Source organism: Pezoporus flaviventris, unplaced genomic scaffold (genome assembly GCF_033815535.1).
Source record: "Pezoporus flaviventris isolate CSIRO_AGI_PZ_B2104156 unplaced genomic scaffold, CSIRO_AGI_Pfla_v1 ptg000001l, whole genome shotgun sequence".
Taxonomy (NCBI): Eukaryota; Metazoa; Chordata; class Aves; order Psittaciformes; family Psittacidae; genus Pezoporus; species Pezoporus flaviventris.
Genome location: NW_026892549.1, coordinates 42853874 through 42879159, shown reverse-complemented (window position 1 = coordinate 42879159; position 25286 = coordinate 42853874). Strand labels below are relative to the sequence as shown.

The following is a 25286-nucleotide window of genomic DNA, read 5'->3' as shown; positions in this document are numbered from 1 at the left end:
ATTGTGAAGCATTACATACTGGAACAGAGAGGGACAGTATAAACTTGTTGAAACGTTATTTCTGTTCCATAATAAAAATAACTTGGCATTTTTTGTTTACAATGGAGCACGTTTTAACAAGAAAAGGAACAACTATTTTATTATACCTCTGGCTCTTTATTTAGAGTGCTCTGTTTTTTAGCTTTTTTTTTTCCCCTCTTTCTCCTAGATAGTTTATAGTTTTCATTCAGTTACTTTAACTTCAATTGCTCCCCCTTCATCCCCATTCCTAACCCCCCCTCACAAAGAAAATATTTCTGTTAGTGTGGATGAATGCTGAAAAACCCAGATAGAGAACTCCAGGTTGTGGTCTAAAGCCGTATGTCTACAATTAAAGAAAAGAAATTTATGTGGTTTTGGCATTGATATTGTCATGTATTTTGAATATTGTATTTCTATGCAGAATTTCTTTTTCATTCTTTTTTTTTTTTGTATTCTATGTATTTATTTGTGCAAGTATGAACTCGGGAAGGCTTACAGGCAGATGCCAGTTGCTACTTTGTGTAGACTGAAAGAGGAGGTTGGAAGTCAAGTATCCTGTTGATTTCTCAAGGAAACACAGAAGTGTAATCACGGTGAATTGTAGTTCATAATGCAATAAAAATGGCATGAGGGCAAGAAGGGATTTGGAGACAAAAGGAGGAGAAGAATTTCCAGCTATAGGTTAGACATACTTATTTTGGCTGTTGGATGCTTTTCTTTACCCTGCCTTTAGTAGGTCTTTAATTAATGACAGTGTCCTGATGTATATGTAGGATTAGATCTTGAAATAATTACTATGTTCCTGGCAGAGTCTGCCAAAGTGTAATTTAATTTATACTTATTTTACACCTGAATGACTGAGCAAATGGATAATCTACCCCTAAATTAATTGTAGTTTAATAGGGTTGGGAAATAGGACTTTAAACCAGTGTCCTTGGTTGAGATTCTGCTTTGAATTTTTTTTTTTTTATGAGGGGGAAGAAATCTTTAGATGGGCTAGCATGGGAAAATTCATGTGGTAATGTTTTTTCTTTTACAGTTGTTTTTACAATACAGTGGAGTTTGGTTACAGTGGTCTTTGCTTCTTTCAGAAAAAGTACGGAAGGGTTTTGTCCAGTGCTCAGTCTGGTGAAATATCATAATTGATTTCACATGTTTGACAGCTTTAACTTCTTCTGTTTCAGAGCTGTGAAAATTATCTGAAGTAGGATGGAAGCTTCAGTAATATTACCCATTCTGAAGAAAAAATTGGCTTTTCTTTCAGGTATGGTTTCTATTTTCCTCAATTGGTTCCTCCCTGCATAACTTGGATGGAATTTTTAGGTTGGTTGATTGTATTTGCTGGATGTATTTAACAGGTACTGTTATATTGTTGGTTGGCACTTTGTTGTATATCAAAAAATATCTCTGAAACTTTCAGTCTAGTAGCCGAGGTATTGCTGTTCGCATTTAGCATTTGTTTTCACTGTAGCCTGTAACTCAACCCATAGAGTTGATGTCATGAAGTTTCAGTCCGTATTTAAAAGAATGGTGATTTGGCAGGAATCCAAGAATAATCCTTTCTGGTTTTTTTTGTTTGTTTGTTTTTTTTAATGTGGTTTTAGAAATGCAGAATGAATATTTTCAGGTTTTTCTTTAGAAAATTTTTCCTTCCCTTTCACCCCAGTCTTCAAGATATAAATGGATGCAAGCAGAATTAGCCATGCATTGCAACATTGTGGTTATTGCCGAATAGTTAATTCAGGCAAGGTTGGAATCATCTTTGTATTTATTAAAGCTTGTTGAATCTTGGGTTGAAGAGAAAAACAAAAGGGAATACTTAAAATGATGAATGACATTCTCTTGCTGATTTCACTGCTGTCATGGATAGCTGTGTTAGCTCTTGGTGTTTGATTGTCTACTCCAGGGTAGGTAGACAATTTGCAGAACACTTCTCAACTTCACAAATTGACGAGTGTTGCCATAAACATTCTTGTGGTTCCTATAGCTAGTCCAGTTTAGCCTGCTCCGGTCACTTGAGAACTGAAACTTGTTCTTTTTGTTAACAGAATTTGTTTTGCTTTGAATTTCCCTACTGCCCCTAGGAACTGCTAATCAGGCAGTTCCTAAAAAACAGAGATCTTCCAAAAACTCAACTTACATTAAAGCCTGGGACAGTGGGCAATTTCTCTGAAAAAGTAGCAGATGGTTAGTATGTTGGTTGTTCAACATTATGCTGCAGGGGGAAGTTCTTATTAACTAGAGTGCATTTTCAATTTGCTATTAAAGCTGCCTGATCCATTTTGAAATACAGGTGTTCTTAGTGGAATGTGATTTATTGAGTGGTGGTTTAAATGCTAGGAACCTTTCTGAACCTACATATTTCTAAGTAGGTTTAACCTTTTTGGAATTGAGTAGCATACTAATCGATGCTTTAATTTAATGAATGGCAAAAATTTATGCAGTAGTTCTTTTAAGTATTGTTCAGTGTAAGTTAAGGAACCTGACAGAGAAATCAGTTCATTGTGTCTCTTTAAAGCAATTTTATTCCATAGAGTTTCATAAATAAAAATACATTAATGATTAAAAAAGTCAGAACACTTACATTTTAGGAAAAGTTCTTCAGTGTTTATATATTGAAGTGTCTTAGCAATTTTGAGTTAAATTGGTACAAGTAATGTTGGCCCTCCCAGCTTTTTCTGGAAGCAAAACAGGATGGTTTCCAATGGGAGTGTCTCCTCAAATTTGGCATCCATGGTTGTGTAGCTTCCATGTTAATAGGTCATTACAAAGAGCAGGGGAAAAAAAGGCAAGCTACTACTAACTTGTCAAAAATCCTGAACAACTGCTTTGGTGCCAAATGAATTAAAAAATTTCTTTTTGCAATGCTCTTGTTTAAGTTAAGGGAAGCAATTGTGTTTTCAGTTTATAAACTATACCACTTCTGAGTTACAACACACATCAAGTTCATTTCCTCTGATTTTATTTTTCATGTTTAATTCTAAACCAAAAGACTCAGATGAGTCTGAGCATAGTGATTTTTTTGTATGATAAGGAGGTGGTGTTTGCCATGCCTGAAATGACAATGTAACTGGGTTTGTCTCACTAGATATTGTATTCTGAAGGTGGTGGGTGAATACAATATTTCCTTTAAAAATACAGTTTTGAGTTAAGTTGTATACTCATCTAAGAATAATTTTATTTTTTAAGTAAATGTTGGTCATCATTTTTCACTGAGGAAAAGAATCAGCTATGACTCCTTCCTTTCCTCTTGTTCTGCTATGGCAGGTTGAGCTGTTTATACTTCAGTGCAAGGAAGCTGCACAAATATCACAGTGCAGGCAGAATACAGATGTTTGAATCGTTTCTAGTAGTGTTTACAACCTGGGGGAAAAACTGGTCATTTGTTAGAGAAGATGACTTAAGGAACTGAATAATTTAGATAATTGTTGCAGTCTTTCTGTGAAATGTCAAGAGATTATAGTTTTTGCCTTGGCTTATGTGTTGTTTTTTTTTTTAATTCAGCAAATAGTGTCTCAATTCAGGTATGAAAGTGAGAATGGCTGTGTGGCTAGGATCTTGCATGAGTGGCCTTCAGGTGTCATTTTTAAACTTTCATTAGTTAGACCCTGTTCAACATTGGAGTCGTTCAGGTCTGTGTAAGCAAAACATGAACTGCTATTAATAGTTATTTTCTTTTGTGGGGCCTGATGTTTGTCTCATGAATCCAGAACTATCTGAACAGAACTGGTCCCTTCCAGTTGAGTCGGCTATTGTAAGACTAATTTGCTATAAATACTAGAAGAAAAAGTATTTTTCTGCAAACTATTCCTTCCCCAGCCATGTATATATTAATTAAAATGAACAACTTCAGTGCTCCACTTGTGAGTTCATGGGTAGGTGAGGAGAGAGAAGTGTTAGATACAGTTTTTACAAATATATTATCTAGCAGAGTGCTGAGCTGCTGCGATGGCTCCTGGAATTTTGGACCCTGGAAGTTGGTTCAAGGTGACCTTTCTACAGTTCCTGGTAAAAATACCTTCATAACCTCTTGTGTTCTTACTTTTCCAACTGCAGGCTTGCTCAGTTTGATCACCAAACTCTATCCTATTTTTTATTAAAACTTCTGACAGTGTTTTTGTGCTTCCCTACTACACTCAATTTCAATAGTTCCTCCATTTTATAACGTAAATAATTTTTGAACTTGGCTGTTGCAAATTTTAGTTTCAACGAATTTATTTTCTACATTCTTAAGGCCTGCTACCCTCCCTTCTCAGAGGATTTCCTTATGGATAAGGAAAGACCAAACAATGCCTGAACACTTAAGGAAAGGCTTCTTTATTCATTTTAATGTTAATACTCTTGTTGAGAGATGGTAGCTAACAAGCTGCCATTTAATCAGTGTGACTTCTGAAGCATTTTACAACCACAAACTCAGCATTTTTCTCTTATTTGTTGGATTTAATGTGTGCTCACGAAGCACTGTAGCAAGTAGAGAGAAATATTTTTTTCTTTTTCAGTTCAAGTGTACATTTGAGAACAGACATCCAGTTTTTTAAATCAATATTTTCCTTTTTCTTCCACTTACACACTCTAATTTTGAGGTTTTCTGCCACTTGGAAATTAAGAAGGGCAGACAATCTGTAAATAAGTGTGGCTTTAAACTGTGACTCCCTCTTAGTTTGTGTGGAAAGGATCTATCTGTCTTTACTCATGGAGCACCACACTTTAATTATTCTATTTGGAAATAAAACTCTTAAAAAGTGCATTGATGTTTTTCCAGCAGTAATTCTTGTGTCCGTGTCCCCCCCCCCCCCCCCCAGATAAATGAGGGCAGCACAGCTGTGGCAATGAACCACTTAAAACAGTAGGTCCTTTACGAAGATGCGTAAGATAAGTGACAGGGGAGATCTTTAATACTCTTTGGGGAGCTTGCACAGCTTTGGAAACAAGGGAAAAACCTACTGTAGTTAAGATGCCAACATATATTGTGTAATCAGTGTTTTTCCATTATCTTGCCTGCATCTTTAACGGATGGGGGGGATTCTCATCAAATTATGCCAGTGTACATGCATCAGCAAACATTGCTGTGCTTGTTTCCTTCATGTTACTTCCACACAGCTATTCTGTGAAAAGTTATTACCAAATAGACAAATGTCAGTTCTTTCAATTTTAAGGAACTTTATGAAGCAAAAGCATGATTTAATTTCTTTAACCATATGAATAACACAATTTGAGAGTAAAGGTGTTCTTTCTAGGGTTACAGAAATTTACTTTGCTTCTTTTTCACCTTATATAAAGCTGAGAGTTATCTTTGTACAATTTTTCTAACATGTAGAGAAAACTGCCTTCTACATGTGCTTAAATGTATCTTTTGTTTTTAGTATATCTTATTAATAAAATAGCTAATATATTAAAACTTATTCTAAAAAATAATATTGAATAAAATGGAAAAGGCTTTCAGCTACTCCAGGTTGTGGAACACTTACTTTGAGACTGTTTTAATGTACAGATGGGCATTGATTTTAGAAAAATAGTCAAGGATTTAAAAAACTACCCCCAGTCTTTTAAGATTACCAAAGTTGTGATTTAATAAGCTGTAAACTAAAGAACTATAGCCTTCTGGAGTATGCTTGGATTCATTAATGTTCTTCACTTGATGCACAAATTCCCCTCTTCACTTCTCATATTTCCCTTCGTGGTTCCCCAACCGAGACACTTGATTGGGTTTTTAAATTAAGATTTCTTTTCTTCTTGCTGGTTAGACATTAAAAAATTCAAGGGCAGAAAGGTAAAAAAAAATAGGTAAGGTGGTTCTCTCAAAGTGGAGAATATATGAACTAGATGAGCTGTTCCAAATTCAGTGGATTTAGCTCAAGTTCTAATTTAAGATATGAGAAAGAACCTAGTTCAAATCCATTTTGATTACTGGTTTATACCTGTGTGACTCAAGAAGTCAGTCTTGAGTGGAAACACCAGAAGAAAAAAAAAATCAGCTTTCATAATGATCCATATTTTTTTTTTTTTTAACTGTACCTTTCCAGAGACTTTCTTGAGAATCTGTGTAGTCAAGAACAACCCAAACCATGGTTGCAGAACAGTCGACTTAAGTGCAGCACATCAGCATCAGCTAATACTTTATCTTACTGGATTTCCTAATGGACGTAAAAATATGAGGCCAGCTCTTTCAAGATTTTTGTTGCTGATATTTCTTGTAAAACTTTTACCAGAAGGGTTTGAAAATACATATGAAGATTAAAGCAACTCGTTGGAAATATTTATCTCCAGTGTAAGGTGACTGTTACGTGTTTTGAAGCAGGTCTGGAAATCTTACGTGTTCGAATGAGCTACCAATTCAGAGTATGTGTCATGGGCAGCCTGTGTAGTACAAGATCCTGCATTTGTGTAGTTGATACTTCCAGGAAGTGTGTTCCAGTGGGAGCTGCTGGGTACATGCTCACTTTGGAAGCTTACTGTTTCTGTCATGCTGGTAATACAGAAGGACTACAAGATGCTTTTTAACAGTTTAATCTAGATATGCAAAAATAATGCTTTTGGAAAACTTGATTTGTGGTGTTTATGTTGAAAGTACTAGATGAAAGACTGTGACAGCTACAGATGTAGTCTGTGCTCTGAAGCCTTGGTGATGCCTTAAACATCAATGTGGTAAACGAATCCTTGGAACTGAGAGGTGCAATATTAGTTTCACAGCAAGTTTGAAGTTTACTCTTATGATGTATTTTGAGACTATGTAACTGCAAAGTATTTCTTTTACCTTTAATCCGTCATATTACCTTTCTAATGACTTTTTTTTTCCCCCTGAAATAGGAGGGAAGGACAGAAGAAGTGGCCTCATTCTGACAATTCCATTATGCCTTGAACAGACAAGCATGGATGAGCTGAGTGTCACACTAGACTATCTGCTAAGTATCCCAAGGTGATTTCAAAGGCATTCTGTTCAGGGCTGCCACCTTTTCTGGTGGTGGAAGGGATATTTTTATGTTTTTTTTTTTTTTTCTTCTTACTTTCTCTTCAGTAATGTTTAAAATGTGATACTGTCTGACCAAATTAGAAGCATACATCCTGTTTAACTGGGGGCATCTGCCAAGGTTTGCATATATCCTTTTATATTGTATATTTGACACTTTTTTCTTTTTTCTTTTTTTGCCTTGTTTATTTCCTCATTCCTTTCTTGGGATGTTTTTAACTTCTTTTTGATGTCAGTGCTCTTAAATTGCTATGTAAATTAATGAGCCATTCTAATGAAATTCCTAAGCTTGCAAAGGTAGCAATGCCCAAAGTAAAAAAAGCTTCCTCTTCTATCTTTACTATTCTATGTGCCTAATCTTTGTAGATAGTAGTGCATAAGTATGCAGCGAGTTTAAAAACATGTAAAGTCTTACTGAAGTTAGTGAGCAACTCAAATGTTTAAATACTACTTAAATGTGCTGAATGATGATTTGAGTATCCTCTCATCCAGACCTTGCTGTAAAATCATTGTTAAGTTCTGTGCATGTAACGCTGCAAGTTTATAGTGACAGTTGTTGGTCCTAGCTTAGTTAACCACATTTTCCTAAGATCCAGAGATTGATCTGTCATAGATTTTTTTTTTTTTTTTTTTTTTTTTTTTTTCCTTGTGCCGCTGATTTAAGAAGGCAGGAAGCTTCTTGGATAGGTGATTGCTTTTGTTATCCATTTAAATTCCTCTTCTGGAAACAGAGGAGCAATGGCTGAAGACTAATGTACTTTGCTTATTGCAATTTAGTAATGTTCTTAAAACACAATTAAATGTGTGGTGTTTTTTTGTTTGTTTGTTTGTTTTTTGTAGTTAAGATTTTTAAAAAATTCTGATTGGGGAGAGAAGCAAAGAATAAATTCAGGTTGCTTACAAGTAACACATAAGGTATATGAGGATATCGCACAACATCTTAGTTGTGGATATTTTAGGGTTTTTCAAACAGCTTGTTGTCTTTTGTAAAGTGATGAAAATACCAAATGGTCATCTGAGCCAGTCATCTCATTAACTTAAGGATTTGGCTGTATTTATGGAACAGATGCAGGCATTGTGATTCTAGCAAGTGTCAGTTGTTCTGCTGTCTCAACGTGATATATGTTTTTACATATATTAGTGTAAGAATAACTGTGTGAAAATGCAACCAAAGTTCTTTGTTCTCTATACAAACTGGGAAATCGTCTAATGTTCTGTTTGTCAGTCATGAAGAAAAATGACCTTTCTTTTATAGTGGCAGTATGGAAAAATCATTGCCATTTTTGTTTGCATTTTGTTTTTTTTAAGCATGAAATAACAGTTGCATTTCTCAGTATGAAACATAATGCTTACTGTTACATGCAGGTTGCTTTGTTTTTTGTAAGCTCAGAAGATCACAGAAATGGTTTGGTTTTGTAATTGCAGATTTGGGCACTAAAGATTATGAAATGCTGTTCTACCTTATGTAAATTTCAGGGGTTTTGGTTACTTACAACTTTATCAGACACAAATTTTTTTCCTAAGTGTTTTTCTTCTTTCAGTGAGAAGTGCAAAGCTAGAGGATTTACTGTGATAGTGGATGGCAGAAAATCACAGTGGAACGTGGTAAAGACAGTTGTGTTAATGCTACAGGTAAATAAATTTTTTACTGACTAATTTTATAGATGTGAATCCAATAGCTCTGTTATTGTAGATGTAGTAATATCTTTACTGAGAAATAGACAATATATAGCCTCTTAAAATTACAAAATGTGGTTCTATGACAGCTCAGTGCAAAAAGAAACCGTCTGAAATGTGGATGATATGCCTCGCTTAAGTTGAGGGACAAATACATTACATGCTGAGAACACCCAATTGTAGACTCTCTTCTAAAACAGAGTTTTAGTTAAAACACAGAAATATGCTTCTGGCATTATTAATGGTGAGTAGTAGGAATGTCTTCAGGGCAGCAACTTCACACTGGTAGTGCAGCTGAGCAGGTTCTGGTGCAATCACAGTATCACAGTATGCTAGAGATTGGAAGGGACCTCGAAAGATCATCTAGTCCAATCCCCCTGCCAGAGCAGGAACACCTAGATAAGGTTACACAGGAATGTGTCCAGGCGGGTTTTGAATGTCTCCAGGGAAGGAGACTCCACGACCTCCCTGGGCAGCCTGTTCCAGTGTTCCGTCACCCTCACTGAGAAGAAGTTTCTTCTCAAGTTTAAGTGGAACCTCTTGTGTTCCAGTTTGTACCCATTACCCCTTGTCCTATCATTGTTTGCCACTGAGTAGAGCCTGGCTCCATCCTCGTGACACTCCCCCTTTATATATTTATATACACTAATAAGGTCACCCCTCAGTCTCCTCTAAACTATAGAGACCCAGCTCCCTCAGTCTTTCCTCATAAGGGAGATGCTCCACTCCCTTAATCATCTTCGTTGCCCTGCACTGGACTCTCTCCAGCAGCTCCCTGTCCTTCTTGAACTGAGGGGCCCAGAACTGGACACAATATTCCAGATGCGGTCTCACCAGGGCAGAGTAGAGGGGAAGGAGGACCTCTCTCGACCTACTAACCACCCCCCTTCTAATACACCCCAGGATGCCATGGGCCTTCTTGGCCACAAGGGCACAGTGTTGGCTCATGGTCATCCTGTCGTCCACTAGGACCCCCAGGTCCCTCTCCCCTGCACTGCTCTAACAGGTCGTTTCCCAACCTATACTGGAACCTGGGGTTGTTCCTGCCCAGATGCAGGACTCTACACTTTCCCTTGTTATATTTCATCCAGTTATTCCCTGCCCAACTCTCCAGCCTGTCCAGGTCTCGCTGGATGGCAGCACAGCCTTCTGGCGTGTCAGCCACTCCTCCCAGCTTAGTGTCATCAGCAAACTTGCTGATAGTACACTCAATTCCCTCATCTAAATCGTTGATGAATATATTAAATAATAGCGGTCCCAGTACTGACCCTTGAGGCACTCCACTAGTTACAGGCCTCCAACTAGACTCAGCCCCATAGACTACAACTCTCTGGCTTCTCTCCTTCAGCCAGTTCACAGTCCACCTCGCTACCTGATCATCCAGACCACACTTCCTCAATTTAGCTGTGAGGGTGCCGTGGGAGACTGTGTCAAATGCTTTGCTGAAGTCAAGGTAGACCACATCCACCGCTCTGCCATCATCCATCCACCGTGTTATTTCCTCATAAAAGGCTAAGAGATTGGTCAAACATGATTTCCCCTTGGTGAAGCCATGTTGACTGCCCCTCATAACCCTCTTATGCTTGATATGCCTTAAGATGTCACCAAGGATAAGGTGTCCCATCAGTTTCCCAGGGATGGAGGTGAGGCTGACCCGTCTATAGTTACCCGGGTCCTCCTTCTTGCCCTTTTTGAAGACTGGAGTGACATTTGCTTTCCTCCAGTCCTCAGGCACCTCTCCCGTTTCCCAAGACTTGGTAAAGATGATGGCGAGTGGTCTAGCAATGACTTCCGCCAGTTCCCTCAGCACCCGCGGGTGCATGCCATCTGGACCCATGGATTTATGGATGTCCAGATTGCTCAACTGGTCTCTAACCCATTCCTCATCGACTAAGGCAGACCGCTCCGTTGACCTGACTTCATCTAAGGTCTCAGGGGTACAGGGCTCTTCAGGACTGCCTGCAGCAGAGTAGACAGAAACAAAGAAGGCATTCAGTAACTCTGCCATCTCTGTATCTTCTGTCACCAGGGCACCCATCCCGTTCATCAGTGGGCCTACATTGCCTCTGGTGTTAGTTTTATCTGCCATGTATTTGAAAAAGCTCTTTTTGCTGGATGCTACACAAAATAGAAGAAGGGGGGGGAAAGTTCCGATTCCCAATTAAAGAAATTTACAACAATTTATTATTTTAGCTTTTCAGAATGGTAGGGTTACAGTAAAGTCTGCTAAACAGTATTGTTTATTTTCTGGTCTCAGTGGTAAAAGACAATGCATGATACAGCGCTTTGAAGAGAGAACTTTGACTACTGCCTTGCTTTCTGCTCAGATAATTTCTCTCTACTAGAGCAGTTTTCCTCTCAAACTTAAATGAAGCCTCAAAGTATGTAAAATTTGAATTATTTCATTTTATTGTCATTCTGGCTTATTGTTGCTCCTGGGTTTTTAAGTCTGTTTCAGGGTGTCTTTCACCTATTCTTCACTAAGATGTCATTCCTATTAGTAGAGTAATTGGATCCACTATATTCTGATTACGATCTCAACTGAGCTTTCACTTCAGCTAATGTGCAGTTGTGGCATTTAGTGGGAACTTCAGCTAGTGGTGAAGGTAGTTTGCCCGTGCTCAGATTTTACTGCTTCCTGTTAGCACAGTTCCTGCCAGTGTGAAGCCTGCAGAAATATAGGTTGCACATCTGTATCTAATTTGAGAAGGAAGTAATGAAGATTTTCTGATGTAAACTAATCACTAGTGCACACCACTTGAGATTACTCTCTGCTTGGGCACAGATAGGTGCTGGTTGGTCATCAGACAGTTGTATGTTAAATATTTTGTCTACTTTTAAATAGAATCATAGACTAGTTAGGGTTGGAAAGGACCTTAAGATCATCTAGTTCCAACCCCCTTGCAGGGACACATCACACTAAACCATGTCACCTTGAACGCTGCCAGGAGTGGAGCATTCACAACTTTCTTGGGCAACCCATTCCAGTGCCTCACCACCCTAACAGTAAAAAACTTCCTCCTAGATCCAATCTGAACTTTCCCTGTTTAAGTTTTAACCAGTTACCCCTTGTCCTGTCACTACAGTCTCTAGTGAACAGTCCCTCCCCAGCATCCCTATAGGCCCCCTTCAGATACTGGAAGGCTGTTATGAGGTCTCCACGCAGCCTTCTCTTCTCCAGGCTGAACAGCTCCAACTTTCTCAGCCTGTCTTCATACAGGAGGTGCTCCAGTTCCCTGATCATCCTCGTGGCCCTCCTCTGAACTTGTTCCAACAGTTCCGTGTCCTTTTTATGTTAAGGACACCAGAACTGCACACAATACTCCAAGTGAGGTCTCACTAGGGCAGAATAGAGGGGCAGGATCACCTCCTTCAACCTGCTGGTCACGCTCCTTTTAATGCAGCCCAGGATACGGTTGCCTTTCTGGGCTGCAAGCGCACGCTGCCTGCTCATGTTCACTTTCTCATCGACCAGCCCCCCCCAAGTCCTTCTCTGCAGGGCTGCTCTGAATCTCTTCTCTGCCCAACCTGTAGCTGTGCCTGGGATTGCTCTGACCCATGTGTAGGATCCTGCACTTGGCATAATTAAACTTCATGAGGTTGGCATCAGCCCACCTCACAAGCGTGTCAAGGTCCCTCTGGATGCCATTCCTTCCCTCCAGGGTATCAACCGAACCACACAGCTTGGTATCATCGGCAAACTTGCTGAGGGCGCACTCAATCCCACTGTCCGTATCAGCGACGAAGATGTTAAACAAGACCGGTCCCAACACTGATCCCTGAGGGACACCACTTGTTACTGGTCTCCACCCAGACACTGAGCCATTGACCACAGCTCTTTGTGGGTGGCCATCCTGCCAGTTCTTTATCCACCGAGTGGTCCATCCATCAAATTGATGTCTCTCCAATTTAGAGACAAGGATGTTGTGTGGCAGAAAGTTTTTGTATATTCATTAAAGAATGAAATATCTTCTTTATTTTTAAACGCTGTGATTTCTGACTTAGGTAAACTTAACTTTTTGAGAATTATATTTTTTTAAATAAGGCATTAAAGAGAAATCCCATGGACTGTGTCACTTTTATGTCAGTACTGTAATTACTGTTGCTTATTGCTATAGCTGGTGACTTGAGTAATCAAGAGTCTCTATTCCTTCATCTGCATTCAGTGTGCCAGCATAAAATCAACCTGGTAGATTAAATTATTCTTTTAGGCAGAGGACTGTTTTCTTTGTAATAGTCCTATGAACTAATATTACACCCTTTCTTTCTAGTCTAAGCAGTACATACTAGAGAATTATAGGATATATTCTTGTCATGTGATTTAATGACAAAGTGTGCAATTTTTTTCTTACTTCATAATTACCGTTTTATTCTACATAGCAAATTACATAGGTAGAAAGCTTTGTTATCCTTCATATTTTTTCTTTTAAGGAAAATGCCATAAATTAAGTCTAGCCAATAACTCATGTGTTTTTTTTACTGGTGTAGCACAGACTAATGCTTAAGCCTCAGAAACTGGGAGTAAAGAGATTAGATTTTCTGTCAGTTTTAACACAATTTTGCCATGAAATTTAGTGCAGTCTTCCTCAAAGTGGGATGGAGGTGGCATGCAAGGCAGGTGCAGCAGACTTAACAGACAGAAATTAAACTAAGTTCTTGAATAAATGATGGCATATAAGTGGAATTCAGCTTTGTGGTAATTGAAGGTTTAATCTTGAATGGTTTACTTTTTTCATTTGTCTTACAGAACGTTGTTCCAGCTGAGGTGTCACTTGTTTGTGTAGTAAAGCCAGATGAATTCTGGGATAAGAAGGTTACACATTTCTGTTTTTGGAAAGAAAAAGATAGACTTGGCTTTGAGGTATGTAGAACTTCTGTTTCAGTCAGATATACCATTTGTGGAATACTGGATTAATTGCATGGAAATTAGTGTCTCTCTTGAAAGTAGTTATATTCCAGGTGCTTTGTAGATATCCTTAACAAACCACTGTGGCATTTTAACTTTTTCCTTCTTCAATAAGAGTATTAAATGAAGTAGCTCTCAAATTAGAGAAGTGTAGCATTTTTCTTTCCTCGGCAAGAGGAAAAAGCTTTTTGGTATATGTTATATATGTTTTGAGTAAGAAGCCTTTGCATAGGCTTTAGCATGAGTATTTTTCATGACTTTTCTGGGATGACTGTAGAGGTGCATGTGGTATGGGGTTGATAAATCAGTAGTAACCATTTTGAAGAACATCTTGTTGTTGCATGCGTCTGTTCTCTTTTTTAGTTTGTTGACGTTGGTAACAGTGGTTATAGGTCACTTCAGTTTGCCAAATAGCTGATACTGCTCTTAGCTCGTGAGGCAGATTGTGTACAAGAGATTACACTCTAATGTTAGCAGTTCCGTTCTTGTATCTTCTGGGGAGGTTAGTTGAAACCTCTTTTTTTTTATTTTTACTTTTTTTTCTCTGTTTTCAGGAAATTCAGTATCATCGATCCTGCCAATAATTTTTGAAGCTTATCTATAGCTTGACCTACAGCAAGCCCGCTGTGCTCATCAAATACTAAAATGTTGACGTATTTTGTACAACAGAGCTCTTAAAAAGAGATTGAATAGAAAAGCATTTTGCAGCCTTGTCCGATGCTGTGTAATTCTTTCTGATGTTGACATTATAAAATTCTTGCATACTCCTGTAGAAAATCTAGGGAAAATGAGAATTGGAAGGTGGTAGCTGAAAGGTTATGCAACTGCTAAGTAAAATAAACCTAAAACCATCTAGACATAATGCTGTTAATTCATATGAATTTTGTCTTAAGTCCGTATCAGATTTTACCTAGAATAGGTGGTTTCATTTCTGGAAACAGTTCCTGCATGTGGAAGTGCTCTGAAGAAGTGTGGCGGTAAAGGGTAATATTCCTATTTTCAGTCAAATGATGAAACCTTTTTATGTTGTTTTTTGGGTTTTTGTTCTGTTTTTTTTTTCTTTAAGATTCCTTTTATTACATCTTTTTTTTTGTAATTTGCTTTAGAGCTCTGTAAGTAAGGATATCCTGCACATTTGCCTTCAGGTTATCTTGCAGATGAATATCATATTTTCTTTTTGAGTAGTTCTTAAAATTCCGACTTGAAAGTAGCCCAAGTTCAGCATAGCAATCCAGAGAATCTCTGAACAGCCAATTGTGTGTTTGAAAGTCTGCAGCCAGCAAGATATTCACTAATAAAGGTACTGAAGTGCCTGAAAGTTTGCTACTGTTGGTTCCAACTGTGATAATCTTATGACTTGCATTGCAGTTTAAAGTCTCTTGGGTTTCACAGATGTTTTTCTGTCCCTTCACCTGAATCCCTCGAGGAGACTGGCAAGGCCGTATGGTTAAATTATCTTTCATTTTGAAGTTCAGCATGTAGCAGCTTAGTCATAGCTTCTTTAATGAAAAAACATGAGTGTGGTGGTGTCCACCTTTTATAAACTAGCCTATTGTTTATCTTATCTCCAAGATGAGAATTGAAGACTGACCAACCATTTGTACTCAAAAGGGTGATTTAAGAGCTTGTGTTTAGAAAGTGACTTAAGTTTGCTGAATTCAGTTTTACACAGACGTTTTCCGGACATAAGATAAACACTAAAACCCAGAAAGGGGCAGTAATAAAGGTAAATCCTCATCCTTAGCATTCCCTAATCTGATTTAGGCTCTCTTTTCCCATCTGCACACCCATAAATACAGTCCTTGAACAAGTTCAGGAAGCCTTTAAATTTTATGCAGTGGTTGTTACTGTATACATCATGTTATTGCGAGGTTGGAAATTAGTCCTCTAGAAGATTCTTCTTGGATTTTTCTTTAATATGACTCAGCTAGAATCTATTTCTAGACAAATAAGCAGGAACCCTACAGAAAATCTGTTAACAAAGTAGAGATAGTTTTACATGGCTATGATAACAGAAGGATACTTTTGTTTGACTTTACGGATTGGCTAACAGACATTAAATGATAATACTGTAATGAAATTTAGTAAGCTTAGTAATTTTATGAATCATGTTCTGTGCCAATGATGATGTTGGCGTTCTTGGCATAGAACATAGGAGTTGTGTAACTAAACATTTTGGTTTCTGTTTCTGAACTAGTTTTTTTTGTTACTGAACCATAAACATTTCTCTCTGACCCAAAATTTTAACCTAAGATTCTCTTAAATTTATAGTTCTGAAGTTTTAGGAGTAAGAAAATAATGCAAGTATTAGAGATACATTTCATGTAAACATATATCAAAATGTGTCAGTTGTAAGAGAAATAGTGAGATATCATTTCACAAGAAAAATAATCATAGCACTAAAACATGGCAGCTGCTTCCTAAGCAGGAGGAAAACTTCAGATTTGTTCTCCCTATCTTGGCTTGATGCATGGGCAGATGCAGTTTGTGTGAGTAGAGGATAACAGCTAGTAGCTGAATTTTCATCATGGAATCATAGAATAAACTAGGTTGGACAAGACCTTTAAGATCATCAAGTCCAGCCATTACCCCAGCACTGCCAAGGCCACCACTAAACTGTTATCACTGAGGGCCCTCTTCTCTGCAGTTTTTGAACGCTTCCAGGAATGGTGATTCCACCTCTCTCCTGGGAAGCCTGTTCCAATACCTGGTCACCCTCTCTGTGAAGAAATCTTTCCTAATACCCCGTCTAAACCTCCCCAGTGCAGCTTGAGGCTCTTGCCTCTTGTCCTGTCTCTTGTTGCTTGGGAGAAGAGACTGACCCCCACCTCAATACAGCCTCCTTTCAGGTAGTTGTAGAGAGCAGTAAGGTCCCCCTGAGCCTTTTCTTCTCCAGACTAAACAACCCCAGTTCCTGAGCCATTCCTCATCAGAATTATTCTCCAGACACTTCACCAGCTTTGTTGCTCTTTCCTGGACCTATTCCAGTGAATGGCCCAGAACTGAGCACAGAATTCAAGGTGTGGCCTTGTCAGTGCCCAGTACAGGGGGCTGATAGCTACCCTGGCCCTGCTGCCACACTATTGCTGATAACAGGCCAGGATACTGTTGGCCTTATTGGCTGCCTGGGCGCAAGCTGGTTCATGTTCAGCTCTGTCAGTCAGCACCCCCAGGTCCTTTTCCACTGAGCAGCTTTCCAGCTAGTCTTCCCCAAGCCTGTAGTGTTGCATGGGGTTGTTACGGCGCAAGTGCAGGACTCCGGACTTGGCCTTGTTGAACCTCATGCCAGTGCTCGCAGCCCATCCTTCCATCCTGTCTAGATCCCTTTCTGTAGAGGTTTCCTATCCTTCAGCTGATCAACACTCCCAGCCAACTTAGTACAGAGTTACTACAGATGTTTCTAAAGAGACTGTGTGATACCACCCTAGTGCTTCCTAGTATCTTGCACTTTCTTGGAGGTTGTTTTTTTTTTTCTTGTGTGTGTGTTGTCTTTTTTTAAAATGTGCAATAACTCATATTAAATGGTATTCTTCATTAAAGGACAGGGAAAGCTGAGAGGACAGTAGCAAAAAATCTTGTGCTTTCCTAGATAATGAAGAATCACCCTTGTCATTAGGCAAGCCTGTGTTCTTGACCATTCATTAACTCTTGGTTATCTGTTACTTGGTTGTGATTAGGAAAACTGGCTTAATAAAAATGACCCAACTTCTCTGCACTCCAAATAATATTTGAGACGGTAGTTTATCTTTGTTCTATTCCTGATTTGAGGGCAGGGCACTGATAAGGCTATAGAAACCTCTAACTCATGCCCTCATCTGCAGCTGCATAATTGTAGGTTACTGGCAGTAAAAAGAAAGCAACTCCCAACTTGTGTTTTGAATCGTTGGTTACATTTGCACAACTATTAGGGAAAATCCAAGATTGCTTTCACATCAACAAAATAAATACAGTCTAAAAATTTAAATCAAAATATTAAATATTTTGATTCACTTGAGAGTGTAATTTTATACATTTGAAGTAAATGTTGTATACCTGTAATTTCTAGTGGGGCATCACATCTACCTCCTATTTCCTGCTACCTGATCTACTTTTAATACCTTGCTTACTATTGCCAGGTGAATCCATTAAGCACAATGCCTTCCTTTCTGTTCAAAGGCAGAGATCCTCTGCTTCAGAGTGAGATGTGGTGATGATGAGTTGCAAAGCAATGAAAGTAAATGTGGGAACAGAGATCAAAAGGCTACTGGGCGGATAAAGTATAAAGAGGTGGGCTGATTCAGCTGGGTAAAAGTGCATATCCTTATTCCTGGTTAGTATTAGTGTTGGTTTTGGATGTGCCTCAGGTCAGTTCCCATTCATCCTCCAGCAGAGCTTTCTTCTGTCCCTTTATTCCTCCCTAAAATGCTTATTAGCAACCAGTTCATGTGTTCATTGAAGCTGTTTTTTCTGGTCCTGTGCCCATGCTTCATAACAGGAGAGCTGTCTTAACTGTTCCAAGGGTGTCTTTCCACTGAAATCTTGTGTATGTTACATTGTAATACTTAATACTGTTAATGTTTTTAAATGAATGAAGAACAGGGTTTAAATATAAAAATTTCTTATTCTGTTATGAAGGGCTGGGAGGCATTGCTTTTTGCTTCTTAATTAATATACTGTACATAGTGATGTGTGTAGTGTGTTGTATTTGATGGCGAGATTTGCATATGAAGATAAGTAGGATAACTGGAAGAAAATGTGTACCATAAAAGCATAAGAAATGTGCAAGTTTGTACAAAATGTAATATTGCCCACAGACTGACTTTTCTTTTTGTCAAAAACAAAAAAAAAGGTGGTAAACTAGTGTGAATTAGTTGGAAAAATCAGAATATATAGCAGAAGGATCGTGATAGTCCTAAAGTGCAAAGTCTGAGTAGTTCTAAATGCTGTATGCTTGCACTGTAGCAGCTAACAACTCTTAAGTCTAGTAATAGTGTCAGAAATATGATTGTATGTCAGAATCTGCTCTGGAAAATCTCAAGTCTCTAATGTCAAATCATCAATATACAGAGAGCACAGAAACGTAAAACTCACATTTTTCTGTGAAAATTTCCTGCATATTAATCTGTTTATGGTCTATATACTTGCATATCAGAATTCCTTTGAAAGGAATAAAAGCCAGCTGACTTGGCTTTTTCCGTGTTATGTAGATGAAAAATAGCTAGTAAGATCTTGTCATTAGTTTAAAAGTGCTTAGCAAACAGTTTAATAAAACAACTGAAATGCTAAATCCAATGTGATAAGACCACAATTTTTCATATCAGTCCACAATTCAAATAAAGTAACTTTTCTCTGTCTACCCATGCCAGTGGTACATACCCAGGTATATAGTTATCTTCCTTAGACTAATTCTTTTTATTCTGGAAGTGATTAAACAACTGTCAGGTGGTTACAGCAATTTTGTGTTCCAAAATACAAAAATCCCCACCACTTACATGTGCTTTTTTTGTTGTTGTTGTTTGGTGCTAGTGAAAACACACTGTGGCCCAGAGCTTTCTACTGTTACTATAAGAGGTTTTTATGCTGTTACTGTATTTTGAAATTAATTGTTGTTACTACATGTATCCTTATAGCTTATCTTTCAGTATTCTACTTGGAAATCCCCAATTTACCTTTTAACAATGCTAATAATCAGAGTATTGCTCCACAGAATGAACAACACTCTGTAGGAAGCATTTTATTTTTGTATCAGATCATCCAGTCCATTATTTAATACCGAGGCACCAAAATCTGTAGCTTTTATGGACTTCCCCCAAAATGTGTATGGGAGTTCCAATTTTTTTTACTGAAAAATATATTTATTTAAATGCATCTCTCTTTTCATCTGAATGTGTCCTTGCTGCTGTTTTAGCACTGAAGGCGATGGTCCTTTCTTTTAAAAACCTCTGCCAAATCAGGGAATTGTCTCTGTGGAGCTGTAGTATGTAAGCCTGTGTTTTTAGGTCATGTTCTGAATTCAGCCCTAAAGAAGTGTGTGTGCTCATTAGTCTCTTCTCTGGGATGGCAAAAAGTGTGCTAATTATCATGAGCCCTGGAGAGGAAGGTGAATGAATGGGCAAAACTGTGAATGCTTGAAAGTGAGGAAGGTAGTTACTGGGGAGTAGAGTTAAATCTATTGTATATCTAGCTTCTCCTAGCTGCTCTTAGGTTTCCAGTATGCCAGATTTCTGTGTGATACTGGCCACGTAAATATTTAGCTTGTGTTTCTTGATGTAATGTTAAAGTAAATGATCATTGTATAGATTAGTGTTCCATATTAACAAATAACACTCTATCCTACTCAGTGTTTAATCAAACAGCATTTCAAAACTGGATTAAAATAATATTTATCATCAAACAATAGGATTATCCTCCTCAGGAAGAGGAAATCTTTGCTTTACAGTTCCATGGCAATGAGTCGCTATCAGACCAGATATATGGGCAGCTATGTTTAGTCTGTTAAAGGTGCTATAGTTATTCTTGAAAAATGACCAGGAGAGTAGTTCAGGTTGTAGTTAAGTTTTTTCAGCAGCTCAGTTTGCTGGAGAATAAGCACAGCTAACTTTCAAATAATAAAAAACCAAACCAGAAAACCCCCAAGACAACCACAAAATCCAACCAAACAAAACCCCCAAAACCAAATGCTGATTGTGCTTTAGAAAACAGTTAGGATTTAAACATAATTAAATAATAATACTAATAAAAAGTTGCTGGTTTTCTGGCAACAGATGCCTTCAGTGTAGTGTGAAAAATGAAGATAGGCATTCTTTGGTTTGGATTTCTGCACAGGCTGAAGTGCAGACTTGTTCTCGTAAATCTCTGCCTTGTGCGTTGAAGCTTTCCCTGTATTTTTCCAAAGCTGTTTGGATGTGTAAGCTGCTGGCATAACAAATCATCAAGAATCAATCCACTGAGAAAACAGCTTTAATATTGAGCCTAAAGGACTTTATAAAAATTCAACATTTTATGTGTACCAACCAGGCTGTGAGAGGGGAAGAGCTATCTAGGCTTCCCTGTGTTCCTTGGCAGAACTTTTGGGAAATGAACAAAGGAACTTCTGCTTATGCCCGTTTAAATTTAATTTGTCTGAAATTATCAACCAGCAATCAAATAAGTATCATCAGCTTTTAGCATGTTTCATTAATGTTCTTTAAAAAAAAAAAAAAGTTTGGGAATGACAGATTCTCACATTGCAGTACTTAAATGAAAAATACATTAAATATTTTTATTCTAGTTTATTAAAATGAGTAATGAGGCAGATATTCTTTTCATATTGAGTAAATACCTTAATATACTCTTAGATACATTTGTAGTCATTGGCACTGTAGTGTAACAAATTGGAACAGAATTTAAACATTTATATTATTGTATGCATAAATGTTCTTGTCACTAGTTGCATTTCTGTCACTTTCATAATGTCAAACAGCTAATACTGTGTATAATATATGCATTCTGTTATTCTTAGTATTTTTTCTTTTTCTAAAGAAGCATCTAATTTCATGCTTGGTACCCACATGATCACGAGGGTTACTTAAGACAAATGAGAAACTGTGGCATGTGTTGGTAATGCACTTTCAGTCCATATAAAATTCGCAGAAGTTGAGCATACCTCGTATGAATTCTCTACAGGGACTGGGAACTTAGTCTGACTTTTCGGTTGTTGGATATTAGGTTGCTTGAAGTGTAAAAATAAATAAGTATAAACCCAAAACACCGCAACAAAAATCCCCAAACAAATCCCCCAGACTAACAAATTATAAGCAGTATAGATATATTTCTGTAATGAATTATTTTCTCCTTTTTAATAAATTACTTTGTCAGAATTGACTTTTCTGTTATGTGAAATTCAGTGTATTTTTAGGTTTACAGTGTTGTGCAAATGCAAGTTAATAGTATTATTTTCTTCTGGTTGTTTTTTTGTTTGTTTGGGGTTTTTTTTTTTTTGTGTCTTTCCTAAGAGATGACACCAATTATTCTTTTAAACTAAATCTCATTTTTTTTAGGATGTTATTACTCCTGGGATTAAAAATAGGATTTAGTCCCCTTACAGTGCTTTGGTAACTATTTCCCAGTATAAAGTTTTTGTTCTGATAATTTTACCATTCAATTTTAGATAACTTTTTTAATTTATCACAGAGCTGGAATGTATTACTATTGATGCTAAGATACAAAGATTAGTATAGCCATTTTAATTCTCTCAGAAGAATAATATGCTTAGATTTTACTTTTTAAAATTTTCTGTTATCAAGGGACATGTGTGTTCTTTTAGAAATAACTGCTCCTTTTTAGGTTCAGTAATGTGGCTGCTGTGAAATAAAGAAAAGAACTGCATTGTTACTGAAACTTTACAGCATCCTGTATTTCAGTAGCTTCTGGGTTTGACTCTGAAATTTGCATTAAAGAGCTTTTTAGTTTTTTCACACAAGAAAGAAAGTTCAGATGGATGTGTTTTAACGTTTTGGGAGCACATGTTCTATTGAATATCCAGAATTCCCCTCTGATCTTGATACTTCTTCATTGGAGATGATCAATAAAAATAATTGTAAAAACCATCAAGTGATGTAGATCAGCCTTGTACAGACAGTACTCAAAGCGCTTTTATTGTGAGAGATAGGCGTTAGTGACACTGTCTCAAGGGTCAGAATTGTGTTTCTAGAAAAAGTAACTGTAGTCTCACTCTTGAGAGATAAGGGAATTTTGTGGTTGAAGCACAAGACTGCAGTACATGGGGTTGGTTTTTTTTTTGGCAGCTTTTCAAGAGGTTATTTTGATTTTATAAAAAAATTTATTAAATTATCCCTAAATAATGTTTTTTCTTGGTGTATGTTCTTACGGCCTATTAATCTGTAGTAGCTGCTAAAAATGGTATTTCAGAAGCTTTGGGAAGGCAAATTGTGCTTTTTACACCTAAAAATATCAAAGTTACTAAATTAAAGCATGGTGAGGATTTTGTGTTGGCACTGACACTAGTTTAGGTCTAGCAAAAGAACAGTCAATAAAAAGGTTAAGAAAGAAACTTCTTCAAAAAAAAAACAAAACAAAAACCCCTAGAAGATGAATGGGTTTGGAGCAGTGTCTTGAGTTACATCAAGGCTTACTTTTGAGGTGGGAAGGTTTTATTTTTCATAATCTCTCTAATCAGGTGCAAAGAAATTTATGTTCATTGATGAATCTCATTTTTAGGGTGTTGTTTTTTGTTTTTTTTTTTCATCAGAGGGTTGTTTTCTCATGTATCTGTTACAGGCAGGTTTTGCTTTACAGGAGAAAAAAAAAATTAAATGTTTCCCTGGTGCACATTTGTAAAGCACATCCCTTGCCTGTGATTCTTCCTGAAGGATATTAGTTTAAAAAAAAAATAATCAGAAATAAATGGTCTCAATGCAGTCCCTCCTTTTATTCAGGCAATTTACTTTTTAGAACTAGTATTTCAGTGATGTGAACCAGCTGCCCTAGTTACTTCAGTTTCCATACCAAAAATATCCTAATTGAGTAAATTAATTTTTTTCCTTTTTTATGAACTCCTAGAGATGAAAAGAGAATTTTAAAAAGACCTAAAATATAAATTTGTGCCTAAAGAAGGAAGAAACACAAACTATTTTTCTTGGACCTAAAGTTATCTGGGGCTTAAGCCAGAAGAAACTGCAAGATAATTTCATTTATGGCAGCTACACAGAATACAGGAGAGTAGTCTGTATTTGCTGAATGTTGCTGGAAGGTGTTCCCATACAGTAAATATTAGATCATTTGTTCAAACCACTATGGATTCTTGAGTTGTAAGAGTTGAAAATTAAAGAGCAATTCTAATTGGAAGGGACCTCAAAAGTTATGTAGTCCAACCTCCTGCTCAAAGCAGGGTCATCTCTGAGATTACAGGTCTCTAGTCCAATTTACTGCTCAAAGCAGAGATTAGACCAGGTTACCCAGGGCTGTATCCATTTGAAAAACTTCAAAGGATGGAGACAGACAACTGGCCAGGGGTTCTTGACTTGAATGGCTTTTGATTGGCTCAAAATATGTCTTAGGAACATAGTATTTTCGTTAATTTTACTCCCATCAAATTGGTTTAGTGATCTAAACAGCTCTGAACTATCCTGAGCTAGTGGAAGACAAAACCCCTGAGGTAATAGTAAAGAGAAAACCTTTAAGTTTAGGATTGGTTTTCTGTCTTCCAGTGTCTGCAGGACCAAAGAGCTGGACTAGAAGTAGAAGGCTCTTTCCAGTTGGCTCTTTCCCAATATTCTTGCCACCTGTAAGAATACATGCATGATCTGGGTTCTCAAAATTGTCTTGTTTGGTTGGTTTGTTTTTTTTTTTTCCACGCTTCTTTCTGACTCTATTGCTAACATGTCTGCTTCCATAGAGAATTCGTTATTTTTCCACAGGAGTTATTCCAGGTGTAGCATATTGTGCATCAAAGCAACCTGTGCAGCCAACTTTTGGTTTAAATTTATATGAATAAGGCTCAGCCAGGAGCTTCTCTAATTCAGAAATGAAGGGATGAAGTTCGTCTTCTGACTAGCAGTTGACCTGTGTTTTCCTTCATATCCTGAGGAGTTGATGAACTGGATTTGTCTCCTTGGCAAATGACTCAGGCTTTTAAGCATACTAAGTTTTGAATTTGACTACTCTTAGAAAGAGTATGGTTGATCCAACTCTTGCTGTGCGTGTTTGCACAGTAAATGCAAGCACTTAACTTTTATGGCAAAAACTCACCTCTGGGACTGGAAGTATTGCAAGAGAGTCATAAAAATACTAAGTGCTTTGCTGTATGACATCCTGCTACTATATTCACTAAAAATAGATTATGTGGTGTATAACTTGATCACGAAGCATTATTTATCACCAAGAAAACAAATACCCAACAAACATTTATTTTTCCCATGCAGTGTCAATGACAGTGTAGATTACATTTATGCATGAGATACACACTGCATATCAGAATTACCTGTCTGGTTTGGGCCCACTTTAACTGCAACGAGCTATATTTCATTCAAACATTTACCAGTAAAAAAAGAAAGAAAGGTCGCTATATCTGAATCAGAGTAAGATCGGCTCAGTGCCTCTGGGCCCACTTAACACAATTTCTCTGGTACTTAGGGAAAAATATAGCATAACTTACAAGTGTACCTAAAATTTCTTTACTATTGCAGGTTATTTTAGTATCTGCTAACAAGCTGACTCGATACATAGAACCATGCCAACTAACAGAAGACTTTGGAGGATCTCTCACCTATGATCACATGGATTGGTTGAACAAGAGGCTGGTTGGTTTTCTGGTTTTGTTCTTGTTTTTAAATATCTCATTCTTGAGCCATGAAATTTTTTGTGTAGGAGCTGCTAAATGTGTAGAAAATTCATATGTGTAGTAGTTAGTTGAAATGCATGAGTAATCTTATGATGGCAGCTAACACCATATTTGCTCAAGGGTTGAGGATGTAATCAACTTGCTGAACAAACAAGTTCCTTAAGGAAACTCTCTTGTAAACCCTTGCTCTAGAAGAGCCTGAGTGCATGGTATAGTCTGTACAAAGGAAAATTGTTTCGCTGCTGCAAAGTTAAATCCAAAACAAGGAGGAAATATCTGGAACTCTGCAGATCTTCCTTGGTTATCTCTTAAGTGTTGGTTCGTGTGGCCTGAGAGCCAGGTTTTAAAGCTGTCCTACACTAAAACGTCTATCAGTATAGTTTCCCTAGTAGATA

General features: G+C 37.5%; 1 protein-coding gene across 5 annotated transcripts in view; it reads left to right on the top strand.

The window, feature by feature from the left end:
* Window positions 1–25286, top strand: part of SESTD1 (SEC14 and spectrin domain containing 1) — a 65591-nt gene that overhangs the window by 12861 nt on the left and 27444 nt on the right. For all 5 annotated transcript variants that reach the window (XM_061454596.1, XM_061454586.1, XM_061454577.1 and 2 more), the window contains 5 exons: window positions 1206–1285; window positions 6829–6937; window positions 8530–8620; window positions 13413–13526; window positions 24737–24850. In XM_061454596.1, coding sequence (XP_061310580.1) covers window positions 1231–1285; window positions 6829–6937; window positions 8530–8620; window positions 13413–13526; window positions 24737–24850 — 483 coding nt within the window. In that variant the 5' untranslated portion in view covers window positions 1206–1230. The remainder of the gene's footprint in view (window positions 1–1205; window positions 1286–6828; window positions 6938–8529; window positions 8621–13412; window positions 13527–24736; window positions 24851–25286) is intronic.